A 20061-nucleotide genomic window follows, 5' to 3' on the forward strand; every position below is an offset into this window, starting at 1 on the left:
GACAAAAAAGGAAGGACAGGTATTCCCTTTCAGTTAGTCGTTCTACAGCAAGGAATTCATCATGCAGTGTTTTCCAACAAGAACCTAGACCACCCATTTTTGTTAAAAGGATGTGTATGGCAGTTTTCTTTAATGTTTTATAATATTTGTTTACCAACTTTTTACTTTATACCATTTATAAGTGGAGAAATACCAAAGGCTGGTATGAATATAAAAGTGATTAAAAGGAAATAGATGACAGAAATGAAAAGCTTAACTGGACTTATGTTATTGGTATTTATAAGTCTAAAAACTATGTTACTAAGACAATAACTGTTCTCTTTTCAACAGAATTATGAACCATCCACATTTTCAAAAGTTGTTGCATTTTGAAGACACAAATGCAAAAAGTGCAACCAGAATTGATAAGCCTATAACCTGTTGGAAATATTTTTTGAATTTGAAATTACTTTTTGTAAAGTGAATATATTCCAGGCTGTGTTTAGTTGCATCCAAAGGACATTGCTCATTTCAGATATACCTTCAAATCCAGGAATATAGTTTGAGGTTAAAATTCAAAGTTAGTTAATTCATTCATTCATTTGTAAGAGACCTACAGAGAGAGGCAAAGACCTAGGCAGAAGGAGAAGCAGACTCCATGCATGAAGCCCTATGTGGGACTCGATCCTAGGACTCCGGGATTACGCCCAGAGCCAAAGGCAGACACTCAACCGCTGAACCACCCAGGCATCCCTAAAATTCAAAATTTCAAATGAAGTTTTTCACAATCCATTTTATTCCTCTGCAAATTGTTCATGAAGTGACTTAAAAACAAAAGAATGGAATGGTCCAATAGATCTATATTGTAAATGATGATGCCTATTTTTCTTGATATAGTGAGGGTTAATGTAAGCATAAGAAAAGAGGATTCTGTTTCAGCATAGAATAGTTCAAAAGAGAGAAGGAAGTATTAATGGTAGCACATATTTCTTTGGAGCCCAATATAGGGCTTGAACTCATGACCGAGATTGAGACCTGATCTGAGATCAAGAGTCAGACACTTAACTGATGGAGTCACCCAGGTGCCCTGATAAACACGTATTTTTTGACTCTTTCAGTGTAGACTATTTGGACAATGGTATTATGTCATCCATTGGCTTTCAGATTTTAGAATTAAGCTGTAAACAGCGTGAAAAACTTAAAAAATGCTTATGGAACAGCATGCTAATGATATCAAGTTAGATGATGCTAAAGAAAAAATAGATAATAGAGGTTGATGAGTAAAAGCAGTGGATGCAGCAACATTAGAATGAAGAACAAGAATGCATATGTCCTTAACTGTAGGAGAGTTGGAGCTAATATATATATATATTTTTTGGAGCTAATATTTGTACTGGGATAAAAAATAGACTTAATTTGACTTTTTAAAAAATTGCAAAGGGAAACAATGAAGTAATTAATCTTTTGTTAGAAAATACACATACCACGAAATTTACCATTTAAAAATGTGCAATTCGATGGAATTAAGTCCATTCATAATGTACAACCACAACCACTATCGAGTATCAGTACTTTTCATCCCCCCAAAAGAAAACCCTGTGCCCATTGGGCAATCACTCACCATTCTTTCTTCTCCCCAGCCCTTGGCAACCACTAACCTGCTTTCTGTTTCTATGGATTTGTTTTATTGTTAATATTTCATATAAATGGAATAAAAATATGTGTCTTTTGTGTCTGGCTTCTTTCAGTTAGCATAATGTTTTCAGGGCTCATTCATGTTTTACATGTATCAGTACTTCATTTCTTTTTATGGCAGAATAATACTTCATTGTATAGGTATGCCACAATTTCCCATTTATCGGTTGATGGACATTACTGTGATCTTTTGGCCATTGTAAGTATTGCTGCTATGAGTAGTCATGTATAAGTTTTTGTTTGAATATCTGTCACTGCTATCTGCACTTCTAGATAAGAAAATTAAACTACAGGAGTGGAGCAATAATTGCTCAGAGTCAAAGAGGTAAAATTTGGTGAAGCCTTGGCTATAAATCTAGGCAATCTGATGTCACAAACGTACATTCTTCAACCACTACACTTAACCTGGCAGCTAGTAGGTATCCCATAAATGTTAATTAGCTTTCCCTTCCTCTTAATTTTTATTTAAGTATTTTTTTATTACAGTATTAACTTTGTATTTTTATTAGCCTCTGTTTTAAGTAAAAGCTAATTGAAATTATTGCTGTAGGTACTATTTAATTTATACTTCAATACTAAGTATATATTGATTACAGTTTGGCTGTGGCAGCAATTCCTGAAGGTCTTCCCATTGTGGTCACAGTGACTCTAGCCCTTGGTGTTATGAGAATGGTGAAGAAAAGGGCCATTGTGAAAAAACTGCCTATTGTTGAAACTCTGGGTAAGTATGTGGTAATACAAGCATACTTAAGCAATAGTGTGCTAGTTTACATCAACAGTGAATCATCAGGTTGCAACAGTTTTTTTTGTCTGAGAGGCTAACATAGTGATATTTGACTTGTGGCAAAGTTAAGTATGGTTTTCATGACCAGAAAAGGTAATTAAAAATGTGTATCATTCAAGACTGGGGACTTTCAGAGAAATCTGTGTCATGGAATGTTCTAATGCTTAAATTATGTAAAAAATCCATATATAACAAATGAAACCTTGGAATAAAATTAATAGAATCTTCTTCTTTTGACATCTCAAGATAATTATCATAGATCCTAGAAATCACACTCCAGCTGAATTTGCTGATAAGAACAGTAAATATACAACAGTTGCTAAATGTTGCTACAACAAAACTTTATGCTGTGAAATTTCTTTTTTTTTTTAAATTTAGGAATCCAAAAATACTGAATTTCATTTTTTAGTTTGCATTATACTATTGAGAAGGCAAAATACTTAAAAATACTTACTGAAAATTTATATGGGTTTATATTTAAGTACCCTTAACACTTTAGAAAATGTATTATGTAACATTATAATATAAAGCTAATACTGAGAAGCTTTGTAGAAATTCAACTGCAAGTTAATAAGGAAAAGTCATCATTTATCACTATTTTTTAATTTTAATTTCAGAACTTAATGGTGAAAAGCACAATGAGAGAAAATAAAATTATCAGTGAGCCTAATTTGTGTAAAATTTAGAGAAGTAGGACAGGCTTCCAGTGTTTTTAATATAAACTTGTTTATTTCTTCCTGACTCTTTTGATGACGTGTAATGATTTATTCTATAGGCTGCTGTAATGTGATTTGTTCAGATAAAACTGGAACACTGACAAAGAATGAAATGACTGTTACTCACATATTTACTTCGGATGGTCTGCATGCTGAGGTACTCTATAGATTTTTTCCTTTTTTAACAACTGTATTTCTTTGTTAAGAAACTTGGTGTTTAGACGTTCCTAACCATTCTAGTGTCTTATCTTCAAAACGGCTATAAATTCATCACCAGCAGAGCCTTTTCCTTGTGCTACTGGTCTTGATCCCACTTCACTTGTACACTCCATTTGTACCATCCAGAAACTTTGAATCATCCTTGGCACCTGTCTTTTAATCACTCCTACAGCCGTTTGTTACCAAACTTTTATTTTTGTTGTCTATGCAGCTTGAGGGGTCTTTTAGAACCAAATATTAGCAAGTCACTCCCAAAACTAAGATGTTTTAGTGGCTTTCCATTGTGACCAGGATCCTGACGTATGGCCTCTCAAGGCCCTTACATATTTTGTTCCTTATTTCTTTCTTTATCCTTACATATTCTACTTTGCTTTCTGGGCACCAGATACACAGATTTATGATTCTTTCAGTGTAGCAAAATTCCTCCTATTTCAGGACTTTTGCTGCTATTCTCACTGTGTATAGGACAGTCTATTACCTCATCCTTTGCAACTTAGTTCCAACCCCACTTTTTCTTTCTTTCTTTAAATTTATTTATTTATTTATTTATTTATTTATTTATTTATTTATTTATTTATTTTTAAGCATATAGCTTTAAAAAAAAATTTTTTTTTTAAATTTATTTATGATAGTCACAGAGAGAGAGAGAGAGAGAGAGAGAGAGAGAGAGGCAGAGACACAGGCAGAGGGAGAAGCAGGCTCCATGCACCAGGAGCCCGATGCGGGATTCGATCCCGGGTCTCCAGGATCATGCACTGGGCCAAAGGCAGGCGCCAAACCGCTGCGCCACCCAGGGATCCCTCTTTCTTTAAATTTAATTAACATGCAGTATATTATTAGTTTCAGAGGTGGAGTTCAGTGATTCATCAGTCTTATATAACACCCAGTGCTCATTACATCTTGTGCTCTTAGTCCATCATCCTCCCACATCTCTCCCCTCTTACCTATGATTAAGAGTCTCTTATGTTTTGTCTCCGTCTTTCATTTTGTCTTGTTTTATTTTTCCATTCCTTCCCTATGCTCTTCTGTTTTGTTTCTTAAGTTCCATATAGGAGTGAAATCATATGATAATTATCTTTCTCTGACTTATTTCTCTTAGCATGATGCCCTCTAGTTCCATCCATGTCCTTGCAAATGGCAGGATTTCCTTTCATTTTAATGCCTGAGTAATATTCCATTGTATATATACAAGGGATATATATATATATATGCAGTTTAGCGACAGATGTTCATCTGTCGATGGACATCATCTGGGCTCTTTCCATAGTTTGGCTATTATGGATATTGCTGTGATAAACATTCAACCCCACTTCTTTAAAAAAGCTTTGCTGGCTGCCCAGAACTGGCCTTAGATATTGTTTTCATAGAACTTGATGCCTCTTGGTTTTTAGCCCAGGTAAACTTTTCTGTTCCTTTTTATACTATTTAAGTTGTTAATAGAGCAGAACTAAGTTGCCCAACACAGGGCCTTCCTCATAGTAGTAAATACGTGTGGGAGGAGTAAATTAATAGATGAATTACTTCATTTTAAAAATAATATTTTGGCAGTTTCTTTTTTTTTTTTTTTTTTAATTTTTATTTATTTATGATAGTCACAGAGAGAGAGAGGGAGGCAGAGACACAGGCAGAGGGAGAAGCAGGCTCCATGCACCGGAAGCCCGACGTGGGATTCGATCCCGGATCTCCAGGATCGCGCCCTGGGCCAAAGGCAGGCGCCAAACCACTGCGCCACCCAGAGATCCCTATTTTGGCAGTTTCTTAAATACATGTCATTCTATGTGTATTGGTTAATTTTGAAGCTAGGTAAGGACAAGTTCTAGTCTAACCCCAGTCTTAACAGGCTTTCTAGCTAATATGTTCGTTGACACTACTTAAGAAGGGTACCATATTTTAAATTATATTTGCATCCAATTCACTATCATTAGACAAATTGACAGAAGTTGTACTTAAGTTTATTTAATTCCATTTTATGTAGGATTTAAAATAATAATATTGATATTTAGAGTGTTAGATTTGGTTAAGGATACCCAATATGGTGTGTGTTGATGATTTAGAGTCATTGGGGTTTAACATGTGCTTGCATAGTTCAGGAGTGGAAAGTAGGGTATAATAAATTTCTGGGTTTTTTTTAAAGATTTTTTTTATTTATTTATGAGAGACAGAGAGAGGCAGAGACACAGGCAGAGGGAGAAGCAGGCTCCATGCAGGGAGCCCAACGTGGGACCCAATCCCTGGTCCCCAGAATCACAGTCCGGGGCTGAAGGCGGCACTAAACCTCTGAGCCACCCAGGCTGCCCAGTTCCTGTTGTTTTAACCCCATACTTCCATATGTCAAGCATTAGCTGTTTGTTAATTTCTCTCTAAACTGTCTTATTTTTGCTGTGAAATTCAACTTTTGTTTGGCTTAGTTCTAGCCATATGGAATAAGTATCTGGCTTGTCTGTACCTCTGATTTTTAAAACTGGCATGTAATATACTATGTTAAAGTAGTTTCTAAGTGCTAGGATAAATCATGTAATGTCACTGAGCCTAGCCTGCATATTTGCCAAAAGAATTCTGCTTTTTTTCTGGGTCTCAGGTTTGTCACAAATGTTAGATATGGAAATGGAATTGAATTCTTGGAAAATTGAGTATGTTTATAGATGTAATGTTACATAAATTTATTTTTATTATTATTATTTTTTAATGTTACATAAATTTAAAGCTCACTTATGTTTAGAGATTTTCATGGTTTACTCTTTTATAGTGTATTATAAGTAGAAACAATATAAATTTATATTAATTGTATTAGTATATTTCTACTTAAAATGTGCTATACATGGTTATATTTATTATAATTTAATATATAATATATATTAAATTAATATATTAAATACAATATAATTATATTTATTATAATTAATTATTCATATAATTAACTATAGGTTTGTTATTACGGTGAAAATTAGAATCTAGATTTTATTTTTTTAGGGAGAGAGAGAGCACGCACAAGCAGCAGGGGTGAATGGCAGAGGGGAAAGGAGAGAATCCCAGGCAGGCTCTGTGCAGAGCTTGAAACCTGACTCAGGGCTCAGTGTCATGACACATGAGGTCATGACCTGAGCTGAAACCAAGAGTTGGACACTTACCCAACTGAACCACCCAGGAACCCTGGAATCTATATTCTTTTAACTATTAAAAGAATTATGTATTAAAAGCACATGTTCTTTTAGACATGTGCTTTTCTAGGTATATACATTAATAGCATCAAGATGTATAAAATGAAATGACACAAGTCATCATCGTTTTTGGCTTTCATAAATATTATCACTGTCTCTATGGATTGATTTATTGACCTCACTGTATGTTCCTTAGGTTACTGGTGTTGGCTACAATCCATTTGGGGAAGTGATTGTTGATGGTGATGTTGTTCATGGATTCTATAACCCAGCTGTTAGCAGAATTGTTGAGGTAAATACTTTATTCTCTAAGAAGGTGATTTTTCATAATGACTTAGAACACAGTGATGGGTTCATAGTCTCTGTATATTTCTCTTAGGCGGGTTGTGTATGCAATGATGCTGTAATTAGAAACAACACTCTAATGGGGAAGCCAACGGAAGGAGCCTTAATTGCTCTTGCAATGAAGGTATGTGTTTGATTTCTTTGACATATGAGACATCACTTTCACAAGAGAATGTGAGGTCATCAATTTCAGTATTACAGGTTTTTAGGTTTAGAATGAAGAAGACTCACAATATTTTATTGTTTTTATTGCCCCAAAATGGTTTGTGAACCATTTTTATTATTCTTGAAATACAGAGCTGATAAAAATAAAGCCTTTTCAACATAGCTTTATCTCTTACATTCAAGAAACAAACTAATGACCAGTGATTGGATTTCTTATGAGTGAATGTTCTTATAATATTTTCCGTAATATTTAGAGTTTTGTGTGGAAGGCTTTCTCAATGTGTGTAATGTTGAAGTGCTAACTTTAAAATGAGTGAAGACAACATTCTTTAAGTATTTCCATGTGAAGATATTAAGGACATCATGAGAAATCAGCTTTTCTTTCTCTTCCTATTTCCTTCATTATCAATTTCTTAAAAGGAGTATAGAATTAGAATGTGTTGGAGAGAGAGGGTGCTGTTTTCTGTGACCCTTTCATTTATCCCAATTGATGGCCTCTTCTAAGTCTTATATTTGATTAGATGAAAAACCTGAAGTCCACTCTGTCACTCCCATAACAAAAATTAAAACTCTTACTTTTAAGAGCAGTCTTAGAAAATTTTGAGACTTGTGTGAAATAGGATATCTCTAAATGAAGTTGTTTGAATTGAAATTTAATATGGAAATGTAGGTTATTATATTAAATTTAATAAAATAAAATTGATAGTTTTAGAATATGTTATGTTTGTAAAAAGTGCATTTCTTTATTGTTTTTTGGTAACTAAAATAGCATCAAATAGCTTTTTGAAAGATATTTAGAAGTTTAATCTGTTAACCAATATTAACAGTGGTGTTATACGTAACCTTATATTAACTTTTTTAAGAGGTAAAGAGTGTGAAAACTACCTGCTTATGATTGGGAACCTCACATTTTAGGTAGAGAGTTGACACTGTGACATGCTTGGTACAAATACAAGCTAGACCAATATTAGAAGATAGTTAAGTCTTAAAAGTTGAACCACAAATAAGAACAAGGCAAATCCAGACTTGAGACTTCAGTTTTGAGGGATAGGCAAGATTTAGGTGGGAGGTAAGCCAGGGAAAGAGCAAGAATAAAAGCATGGAGGAATAAATAATCATAGATTACATGGTAGTTTATATATTGATTAACTTGGATGAAAAAAAAAGAGTTTGAGGATTTTTTTTTTTAAAGATTTTATTTATTTATTCATGAGAGAGAGAGAGGCAGAGACACAGGCAGAGGGAGAAGCAGGCTCCATGCAGGGAGCCCGATGCGGGACTCGATCCCGGGACTCCAGGATCACGCCCTGGGCCAAAGGCAGGTGCTAAACCATTGAGCCACCCAGGGATCCCTTTGAGGATTGTTAAATAGACTGCATGGTGGGTTTCTGAAAGGACCTTTGAAAGCCAGGAAGAAGAGTCTAAACATGTTTCAGTAGATAGCAAAGAGAACAAAAAGCAATAAGCTAGGTTTTTGAGTAGTTTAAAAAATATTTTTGAATATTTGGAGGAAAATGTAGAGGATATGGGAAGAACAGCTACAGTACACTGGTAGTAGTCAGAATATCAAGTGGTAGGATGTAAGAGAGTAGGATAGTGGCAACAGGAAAAATAGATTTGAATCCCTAAGAAGTAAGGAATTGAATTTGAAGCTTCTGTTGATCATAAAAGTACATGCTCAGTGTTGGTTGGGTATTTTATTTATATGTATCCTGCTTCCTTCCAGAATTTGAGCCAGTAGAGATTTTAATCTAGACAGTGTTGAAGATTTGGTCTACATATAGTCCAGGTAGCATGTCTTACACTGTATCTACACACCCAGGCTTTCATCTTGATCATGTATGTTGCCATTCAGAGAAATGTGGTATATATAGATGGAGCACTGCTATTCTATCACCATTATTTGAAAAATACTCCAGGTATCTCATCTCTAGCCAGCCTACCTGTACATTGTGATCCTTGTTCTTTGTTAAAGGAAAAAATAATCACATGTTGGTGAGAATTAACTTTCTTTTTGTGCCATATAGATGGGTCTTGATGGACTTCAACAGGACTATGTCAGAAAAGCTGAATATCCTTTTAGCTCTGAGCAAAAATGGATGGCTGTTAAGTGTGTACATCGAACACAGCAGGTACCCTTCCATGTAAAGAGTACATACTAAATCTTGTTTAACATAGATGACTACATTGTATTTATTATCCACCTTTAGGTTTAAATACTCATTGACTATAACAAAGTCCCATTGCTTTAAAGTATATATAATTTATAGTAACTTATCCTTGTTCTCATGTTCTCTTTGAATTTATGCATAGAGACATCGAGTTTTGCTGTATGAGCAAACAGCTTAAAATGAATTAGACCCAAGTCTCAGTGTCTTAGATCCTGAGACATCAGATTCGATATTTTTGTTGTTGATGACTATGTATTAAAGGTTTCTGCCCTCTGGTGTTACTCTGTGTTCTTTCACTGTAGGAATGTCTGGTCTTCAGAACAAACAAAACCACATTATTTTGTGGGGAAGTGATTACCAAATGTTTATAATTCATATTGGTTTATTCATCTTAAAAACTGGCAAAATGACAGGCACTGATATTTCCAGCTGCTACTTTGTTCCTGGGTACTTTAGAAATTTTTACAAAGTTAGTGTAATAAGAATTCTTAGTTATCGGCAGTGTATAATTATGTCACTCATAGTTGCTGTTAATAGTGTGATGCTTAAACTTACTCTGCCTTTAAAGTATTTGTTATTTTTATATTTTTATATTTTCTTTATTAGGAATTAATTGGTTATGTATTTTCACCTGTGAGCAAATAGTTTGAAACCATTATGTCTCTATAGACAGGAATGAGTGAGATTTCCCCTTCACCCATAATAAGTAGGAAATATAATTGATTTTAAAAGAAAGGTCAATTTGGCCAACATTGAACTTTTAGATGTCTGCCAGGAACTCTGTCCATGAGGGTTAAAATACTTCTATCTAAGCTTTAAAGGAACTTTTATGAATCCCTGGGAAGGGAGACAAGTGAAAATAAAACTGTAAAAATAAAATACGTTTAAACCTTGTAACATAAGGGGTGCCTGGCTGGCACAGTTGGAGCATGTGACTCTTGACCTCACAGTTGTGAGTTCAAATCTCACATTGGGCTTGGAGCCTACTTAAACCTAGCAACATTAAGCATTCAAAAATTGTATTAGAGTTAGATAATTTTCATCTAATGTCCCTTGACATAGAGTTAATACAGCTGTAATATGTATTTGAGTTTATTTGAAAGGTCAGTTTCTTTACGTTTTATGTATGATCACACAGTACTTCAGGATAATGAAGCTCATATAAAGTTTAATGATTTGACTTCAGCAATTTTGAATCTAACTTCACCAAAGTTGTACTCTGGAAGTTATACTCTGATGTTACAGTTTGATTGATCTTCTCAGTTGTGGGAGTGGGAGATAGGTAGCAGCAGGATATAAGTTTGAAAAGATTTGTGTGATTATATTCTCATTTACTGGTCTGAAGAGCTTCTTATACAACACAAAACCAACCAATGTAACTAACAAAACCCAAATACACAGATGTGACTCAAGATCTAGAAGAGGTCAGCCTGGCACAAATGTGGCAGATTTACCAATTTTAAAAATAACTTCAGTGGTTCAAATAGTTTGGCTTAAGAAGACTTTCATTTGAGCAGGTCAGTATACATTTATTTATACTTTTTCCCTGGAACCTGCCAAAATGATAACCAATGAGTAAAGGATATAAAAAATAGAAAGTATAGAAGACTCAGTGTGAAAATAGAGACTAAGACAGAAAGCTAAAAATAGGAGATCAGTTTGAAATTCTGGGTGAGGAACCAATAGAACCTCCTGTTTCTTGAGGCCAGATTATCAGCCCCCCCCCCCTTTTTTTTGTATCTCTGAGGAATATCAGAAGTCTCATCTTGGAGACAAGAGTGGAGGGCAGAATTAAGGCTTATAACTGAAAACAGAGTGATTAAGGGCAAATCACTGTCCTCCAGGGGAAGTCTCTAGCCATACCTCCACTTTCTTAGAATGCCTGCAGGGAGGTATCTCCCTGCCCTCACTCTCTAAGTAAGAAGATTAAGGAGTTGTAGAGAAGCTGACTGGTCCCAGGGAGATCCTCACAGTACAGTTTTTTTTGTTTTTTGTTTTTTAAGTAAACTCTACACCCATTTTGGAGCCCAATACAGGGCCCCAACTCACCACCCTGAGATCTTGACCTGAGCTGAGTTTACAAGTCGGATGCTTCACTGACTGAGCCACCCAGGTGCCCCTAGTACAGAGTATTTTTTAAGCGGGCTCATCACTTATTGGTAGAGTTTACTGACTCTTGGTTATCATCTCATCATCATACAGTGAGGGCCATCATTTGGTAAACCTATCAATGCCCATGGAGCTTCTAAACCTTTAATTTTTTCAGTCTTAATGTAAATGGACAGTCAGGAATTGCTAGATACTTGGGAAAAGTCTTTTTTTTTAAGATTTTAATGAGAGAGCGAGAGAGAGAGACATAGGCAGAGAGAGAAGCAGGCTCCTTGCAGGGAGCCTGATGTGGTACTCAATCCTGGGACTCCAGGATCATGCCCTGAGCTGAAGGCAGATGCTCAACTGCTGAGCCATCCAGGCATTCCTAGGGAAAAGTCTTTAATACGAAAGCCACAGACCAAACCAACAGAGAAAGGAGTCTCAGCAAAACAGTGATAATGGTGGATGAAGAAAATTTCCAAAGACCGTAGAAAATGACAACAAAATGCCTTAAATAGAACATTTATCAGAAGGTGGAACAAAAAGTCAAAGAGGTGCTTAATATAAAAGGTAAGGTACAAAAATCAGAAAATAAATAGGAGAGCCAGCATCCACCTAATAGTGGTAATAGAGAGACAAGAAAATGGGAAGATTTTCTTAAATATTTATTTATTTATTCATTCATTTATTTATTTAATTTATTAAATATTTTACAATGTTATTATTTTTTAAAGATTTATTTATTTATTCATAGAGAGAGAGAGAGAGAGGCAGAGACACAGGCAGAGGGAGAAGCAGGCTCCATGCGGGGAGCCTGATGTGGGACTTGATCCCGGGTCTCCAGGATCACACCCTGGGCCGCAGGCTGCACCAAACTGCTGCGCCACCAGGGCTGCCCTATTTATTTATTTTAGAGAGTGCACGCACTCACACACACACAGGTACACACTGGGGGAGGGGGAGGAGGGAAGCAGACTCCTTGTTGAGTTGGGAGTCCACCCTGGGGCTTGATCTCAGGATCCTGAGATTACGACCTGAGCCAAAACCAAGAGTCGGCTGCTTAACTGACTGAGCCATCCAGGCACCCCCAAAATGGGAAGACTTTATCAGATAACACCATAAAAATTTCCAGAAGGACCTACCTCAGCTTCTAAAATAAAATTGCCTGTCAGCTGCTTAGCACAATGAGTTATGTTAAAGAGTGGGATGAAAGGATAAACACAACAATCAAGAAATTTGAGGATGCTTAAGGAGAATTTTGAAAGCTTCTGGGCTAGAGAGTGAGTAGGCAAGGGGAAGATCATATAAAAAGGTTTAGGAATTAATGTAGCTTCTTTAGACTTTGCAAAAGTAACACTGAACTCTGGAGCCTGGAAGTTAATAGAAGAATGTCTTCAAATTGAGAGGAAATTTATTCTCAGCTGACCTTAAAAATGTGATAGAATAAAAATGTTTTGAGATATTCCGTGTCTCAAAATCTGTATCTCACACACCTTTTCTTAAATACTTGCAGATATTTTATTCCAACATAAGACAGTAGACTAAGGAAAAGGAAGACTTAACACCCAGAGTTCTAACCAGGACAACAGTGCAAAGAATCCCCATGATAGAGGTGAAGGGGAAGTTCCTGGATATTAGTTATGTAGCAGGCCTACAAGTCGACCAACTCAAACTAGAAAGGAGAACAAGACTCAAGAAGGAGATCTTCATTAATAATGTGGAAGGAATAGCTTACCTGCTCATTTAATCATATGAAAAATACCATTGAGGGGTGCCTAGGTGGCTCAGTCTGTTGACTGCCTTCAGCTCAGGTCATGACTGGGATTGAGTGCCACAAGGGGCTCCCAGTGGGGACCCTGCTTCTCTCTGCCACTTCCCCCGCTTGTGCTCTCTCTCTCTGTCAAATAAATAAGTAAAAAAAAAAAAGAAAAAAATACCATTGAGAAGGGCTTTTTATATTGCATGGAAGAGTTTGGAGATAATTAGTGATAGGTATAAATAAAACCAAGTAAATAAAAAGAAGTTATAAGCTTTTTAAAAGACAAAGTTAAACAAGAAAAGAAATATATTTAATTTATATAGGCTATGGAAACATCATCATACCTTCCTGTTGCTTTCCTGCCTTCTAGTATCTCCTCACTAGTTACTTGGGGACCCAGGCAGGTGGGAGCTCCATCTCAATTTGAGCACACACTGCCCTAGCAGGGCCAGAGGAATAGCACATTATTTCCATTTGGAAGTGACACAGTATTGCTCATATTTATCGGCCAAAGCAAGTCACGCCTGACTTCAAAGTGGGAGAGAAGGGCAGGGAAATATGTTCCTGTCATGTGCCTGCAAGAAGTGGGATGTTTGTGAACTGTTCTAGTGACTATTCGATTAGCAATGAGGAATCATTAAACAGAATACTGACAACTTTTGCTTTAACTGTTTTGTAATGATGAGTGGAGGAATAGGTAGTAGGGGTGGCCAAACTACTAACCTGTTACAGTGGGCAATGTATAAAATTGATCAGTGAAAAAGTAGCAGTATAAATGTATTTAATAACATGGAGATAAATACCAAGGAAAACAGCTAAAAGAGTTAAAATTGGTTTGGCTCTGTTGAGTAAGACTAGAGGTGAGAAAGTTTGGGCAGGCAGCTCTAGTTTTTCATTGTAAGCTTTTATATAATGCTTTCCTAGGGTAAAAAGTAAAAGGTTCTGATAATACCCGTAATTATAAAGTGGTTGTGAGAATCAAATGTGATCATATATATTTGTACATATAATAGCAACTAATGGAAAGCCTGAATTACTGTTTGTGGGCTGATGATAGATTTCTTTCCTTTTCCTGTTAGGTTGTAAGGCTCTCCCCAACCTCAGAGTTTCTGACCTAAAAGGGCTTAGTATAGCATTGCCTTCAGAAGCCTTAGTTAGGCTTGAGTAACTTCCCTTGGGATTATGAGAAATGCATGCCATGTATTGTTGGACTCCAGTGACAGATATGTATAAATTGAAATAAACTTGAATTTATTTGCGGTTTTTTCTTTTAGGATGGACCAGAGATTTGTTTTATGAAAGGGGCTTATGAACAAGTGATAAAGTATTGTACTACATACTACAGCAAAGGGCAAACCTTGGCACTTACCCAGCAGCAGAGAGATCTGTACCAACAAGAGAAGGCACGAATGGGCTCTGCAGGGCTCAGAGGTAAGGCCATTTCAGCAAGATAATGCTTGCTTGCTTGCTTGCTTTCATTGCAGTAGAATTGACATACAATGTTATATTAGTTGTAGGTGTACAGCATATTGATTTGACAAGTCTATATTGTGCAATGCTCACCATGGTGGCACGGTCACCATCTGTCACCATATAACATTATTATAATATTATTAACTATATTCCCTATGCTGTACTTTTCATTCTCATGATTTTTTTATTTTATAAATGGAAATTTGTACCTCTTTATCCCATTCACCTATTCCTGCACCCTCCTCAGTGATGCCTTCTTTTAATTGTAGCTGAATTCGTGCTTCACATCTGAGCTGTCACGCTGTATCCCAGGCTTTGTAGAACATCCATTTCTAAAGTGTTATGTTTTAGTTGGCTCTTTGACCCCTAAAATAAAAGAAGTTGGGAATGTAGCAAAATACGAAATTTCTAGTTCTTACAGATATGCATTGGCCTCTGAGTAGGTGAAAGGAATTTTATTTTAGACAAGTTTATTTTATGAGAAGGGAGATAGAAGAAGGTAAAGTGATATTTCTCATTTCATCATTTGGACTGTTGTAATTATTGATAGATCTAAAATACTTTCCTAAATACTAAAGTTTTAAGCTTTTAATTTGTCCTTTAAACTGAGGCGTTCCTCTTCTGCTGACCTTCCCTTGCCATTCAGAGGAAAGAAGTGTCCAGATTCTGATTTTATGTCTGTGTTGCTGACTAAACAATGATGGGGGAGAGAGGATCTGATATGCACACAAACATTAGGCTGTTAAGGACAGTATATGTAGGATTGAAGAGGCCAGGGTTGGGGCCATACCTGGTTTTTACCTTCTGGATAGTCATCTGGCTTGTGGGGAATATATATACTTATGTAGTCTCTCTCAGGGAAATTGGAAGAGTTGCCTTCCTTAATCTTATTATTTTACAAAATAGAGATCAAGCACAGTCCTGGAAGGAGGAAGCAACTTAATGTAAAAAAAATATTCATGGTTCACTTAAGCAAGGGCTCTCTGTGGTTATAAAACATTTTGATAGACCTACAGAATTTCTGCTCTTATAATCTAGGTTTAGGAAAGTACTCTTGTGGCTTTGAAGGCAGAGTTTTGTTATTTTTAGCAGCTCACGGCAAGGGGGTCCAAAGTTGGCTTGGGTTTAGAGACACTAAAGAAGTTTCAGAGGTTTCACACTTACTTTAACTCATCATCTGAAAGATTATGGAAGTTTGTGTATTTGTGGTTTGGTGTGACATTGTGAAAGAGACCAGAGTTGGGAGAGGAGAAAAATCTCTGTTTTGCAGGGCTTTAGGAAATGTTCTGGTCATTTGTCTCTTGCTTCATGTCTTTTCCTCTGGTTAAGCTCCACTTTCCTCCTCTCCCTGAAATTACCATATTGGGAACAGAAAGACATCAGATTTAACTTGATATGTACCTAAGTTACATCTTCTAAATTATAAGTTTCTTAAATATACTTGGTTCTTAATTTTGAAATTAGAATATGTTTTGTTTTTATGCTTTAGTCGGGGACCCTCCTCATGAAAAAGGTCTACCTAACCTTGTCCCAAACAGTAGTAGTAGCAGTAGATCTTCATTTGTGCTAAGGAAGCAAACAAACATAGGATACTAACCTCTAGGCTAACCCTCCACTGAGAGAGCCAGGAACTGATCTCCCTTTCTTAGGGTTTACTGACACATGAATTGATACTCACTTTCCCCTTCTGTTGCCTTCTGCCTCTGTTCCAACATCAAGTGACTCTCCAGGGTGAAAGCCTTTGGAGCTCACATCTACATAATAATTAGGTATATTACTCTGACATTGGGAGAATAGAAGTGGTTTGCCTCTAACCCTGGTTTTCTTTCTTTTTTTTTTTTATCTTTTTTTTTAAATAAATTTATTTTTATTGGTGTTCAATTTACCAACATACAGAATAACACCCAGTGCTCATTCTGTCAAGTGCCCCCCTCAGTGCCCGTCACCCATTCACCCCCAGCCCCCGCCCTCCTCCCCTTCCACCACCCCTAAATTAAAAAAAAGTTCTATTATTTTTTAGTTTTTTAAATTGGAGTTCAATTTGCCAACATATAGCATATCACCCAGTGCTCATCCCGTCAAGTGCCCCCCCTCAGTGTCCATCACCCAGTCACCCATCCCCCCACCCACCTCCCCTTCCACTACCCCTTGTTCGTTTCTCAGAGTTAGGAGTCTCTCATGTTCTGTCATCCTCACTGATATTTTCACTCATTTTCTCTCCTTTCTTGGTTTTCCAAATATATTTAATCCTTCTGCATGAATAAGAATGAATACTGCTTGTGATCTGGTTATGACTTTTCAGTTTACCCATGAGATACATATGTTTAGTTAGTGTGCTTTTTTGTGCTCTCTCTGGTAAATTGTTCAATCTAATAATATTCCAGATGGTGATACATTTTTGGCTCATAAGGTAGTTATCAGAAGTTCCAGAATTCTGAGGATAAGCTAAATGATATTTGGAAATGAGCAATACTTTGTGTTAGATCTTAAGTGCCCAAGGATGACCGGAAAGTACCAGTAATGATATGGTGGTGTTAGTTAGATATTCTTAAAGAACCAAAGTTAAAAATAAGAAATACTTAATAATGTTATGAAAAGAGTAAAAGAATCCAAACTGTTAATTAGTGGTGGTTCAGTCACTTTACAGATTAATTTAGCTTCTAGGGTTTGTCATGTACAAAATTGTTGTATGTTGTATATAGTTAATTAATATAGCCTTCTCTTCAAGCTATTGAATTGTTCTGGAGACCTATAAAATGGAAAGATGAAGATACATTAGTAACAACCCCCTTCAGAGGTGTCTGTTTAAAACTGATTTTCAAAGCTCAATAAACCCATAGTTTCTCCAAATACCTAATTATATTTTCTAAAGAGCTAATAGTTGATGTTTAGAGGAGCTGCATGTAATCGCTTTGTAAAAACATTTATTTGCTCCTTACTTGCCTTTCTGCTTAATAATTCTTTAGTAATAGCTTTAAGCAACTCCATATCTAGAATCATTGATGTCTTCGCATGTAATAATTTTTATATTTAATGATTATATAATAACGTTATAATCTTAAGTGATTTATTTGTCTCTAGCTTTTGTCAGTAAATTGTAATGCTTTTGTGACTCATATTTTCTTTTTTGGGTTTTATTATTTCTTAAGTTCTTGCTTTAGCTTCTGGTCCTGAACTGGGACAGCTGACCTTTCTTGGCCTGGTGGGAATCATTGATCCTCCTAGAACTGGTGTGAAAGAAGCTGTTACTACACTCATTGCCTCAGGAGTATCGATAAAAATGATTACTGGAGACTCACAGGAGACTGCAGTTGCAATTGGTATAACTACGTTGCTTCCTTTTTTTCTTTTTCTTTTTTTTTAATAGCTTTTCTTAAATGAACTGCAGTACATAGCTTTATGAACCATTAGATATAAAGTGTGTATGCATAATATTGACATTATACACATTTTTTAAAAGATTTTATTTATTCATTCATGAACGACAGAGATTGAGAGGCAGAGACATAGGCAGAGGGAGAAGCAGACTCCCTGTGGGGGACTTGATGTGGGACTTGATCTCAAGACCTTGGGTCACAACCTGAGCCAAAGGCAGACAGTCGACTACTGAGCCACCCAGGTGTCCCTGACATTATACAATTAAAATGAACTCTCTTATTTACTCATACTCTATATAGAATTGTGGGCAAAAATTTATTTTAGGCTAAAAATACTATTAATTGAAAATACATAACTGTTAGGAAATCACATTTACTTTATTCACAAAAGAATAGTTCATTATTTTTAATCTCATAATCCACTATATTGTTGGATTATGTTTAATCTCATAATCTACTAGATTTTGCGCATGAAAGGAAACATGAAATTTAGTTTTCCCTTTAAACTTGAGGATTATTTGCAAAGCAGACTTTGACTTATACCTGATTTGAAAGAAAATAGCTTGTGTCTATATTCTCTTGTTACATCATGTATGTGCTTATGTTGTTTGAATGTCATTTAAGATTACCTTAAGAAATGTAAGAATTGAACGGCACCTGGGTGGCACAGTTGATTAGGTGTCTGACTCTTGATTTCAAGTTGTTGGATCATGATCTCAGGATTATGTGATTGAGCGCCCCGTTGGTCTCCATTCTGGGCATAGAGCCTGCTTGGGATTCTCTCTCTCCGTTTCCTTCTCTTCCCGCCTGCACCCCCCATATATATATGGGGGAAAAAAAAGGACACTGAAAGTTAATCTCCTGGAATTTATAAATTGTAATTCATGCTGATAAATTTAAGGTTTGCTAAAATCCATTAATTCTGATTTTATTAATATAGCAAGAGACTGGTATAGGAGTTTCACACTTTATGTTATCTAAGAAGAGTATGTCACCAGAAACAACATTGTTGGGAAGATTATACCTAGAAAAAAAAATTTTTTTTTTGAAAAAAATTGTAACATCTATTTTCTTTTACATTTAACTACATGATTACCATAGATCCACCAATGTTTTGTCTGGCTTTGGATACTTTCCTTAAAATGCATTCTGATCTTTATTAAAATTGAATTACTAAGCAAAACCTGATTGGCCCTGTTTCAGTTCTTACGTATGGTGGGTTAAATTGTCAAAACTCTTATTCTTAAGTTTAAACAAAAATAAAACAGAAAACCCTAAACTTTCAGATAAGTTTGTCTTACTAGTAATTTGTTTTGGTGATCCCTTGGTATAAAGACATTTTTTACTTAAAAATGAATGAATAACAAATCATATAAAGTGAACCTTATGTTGACTAGCCTAGCAAGCAAAACTAATTTGTTCAATTATGTTTTCTCTCCCATTTCACCTTAGCTAGTCGTCTGGGATTGTATTCCAAAACTTCCCAGTCAGTCTCAGGAGAAGAAATAGATGCAATGGATGTCCAGCAGCTTTCACAAATTGTACCAAAGGTAGGCCTAAACTTAAAGCCTTTTTAGATGGAAAGGCCTTATTCCAAGTGTTACAATTTCTGTTACCTTCATGAAACTGTTTGAGAACAGTGAGGACAGGACTATCTAATTGATCCAAATCATGAAATGAAATCTCATGATTGAAGTCAGTCTTCTCATTAAGAATATTTATGATACAGTTGGAGTATTTATAGTCATTTGAATACAGAGAGCAAATTGTTAACTTTAGCAAGAACCATCTTTCCTCAGAGGAGGGTATATGGAGGTTAAGTGGTTGAATTACATTTACAAAGTACAGAGTGGAGAGCGATCATTACTTTGTATTTCTTACCATTTTGTTTTAAATGTGTCATGAATACTTAATGCTTTTTAAAGAAAATCGAGGTATCATTTTCGTACAGTAAAATTTACCCTTTTTAATATACAGTTCTAAGTTTTGACCAGTGGATACAGTCTTGTAACCAACCACAGTCAAGATCTAGAACAGTTCCATCATATCCCCAAATTCTTCTATGTCTTTTTATAGTCAACTCCTCTCTCTACTTTTAACACTTGGCAACCACTGATTTGTTTTCTGTC

General features: G+C 35.8%; 1 protein-coding gene across 4 annotated transcripts in view; it reads left to right on the plus strand.

Moving 5' to 3' along the window:
• The window catches only part of ATP2C1 (ATPase secretory pathway Ca2+ transporting 1), a 135644-nt gene that overhangs the window by 79421 nt on the left and 36162 nt on the right, over window positions 1-20061 (plus strand). For all 4 annotated transcript variants that reach the window (XM_038570826.1, XM_038570823.1, XM_038570825.1 and 1 more), the window contains 8 exons: window positions 2271-2395; window positions 3234-3331; window positions 6748-6843; window positions 6931-7020; window positions 9089-9193; window positions 14357-14513; window positions 17705-17875; window positions 19385-19482. In XM_038570826.1, coding sequence (XP_038426754.1) covers window positions 2271-2395; window positions 3234-3331; window positions 6748-6843; window positions 6931-7020; window positions 9089-9193; window positions 14357-14513; window positions 17705-17875; window positions 19385-19482 — 940 coding nt within the window. The remainder of the gene's footprint in view (window positions 1-2270; window positions 2396-3233; window positions 3332-6747; window positions 6844-6930; window positions 7021-9088; window positions 9194-14356; window positions 14514-17704; window positions 17876-19384; window positions 19483-20061) is intronic.

The sequence above is a fragment of the Canis lupus genome, chromosome 23 (genome assembly GCF_011100685.1).
Source record: "Canis lupus familiaris isolate Mischka breed German Shepherd chromosome 23, alternate assembly UU_Cfam_GSD_1.0, whole genome shotgun sequence".
NCBI classification, from domain to species: domain Eukaryota; kingdom Metazoa; phylum Chordata; class Mammalia; order Carnivora; family Canidae; genus Canis; species Canis lupus.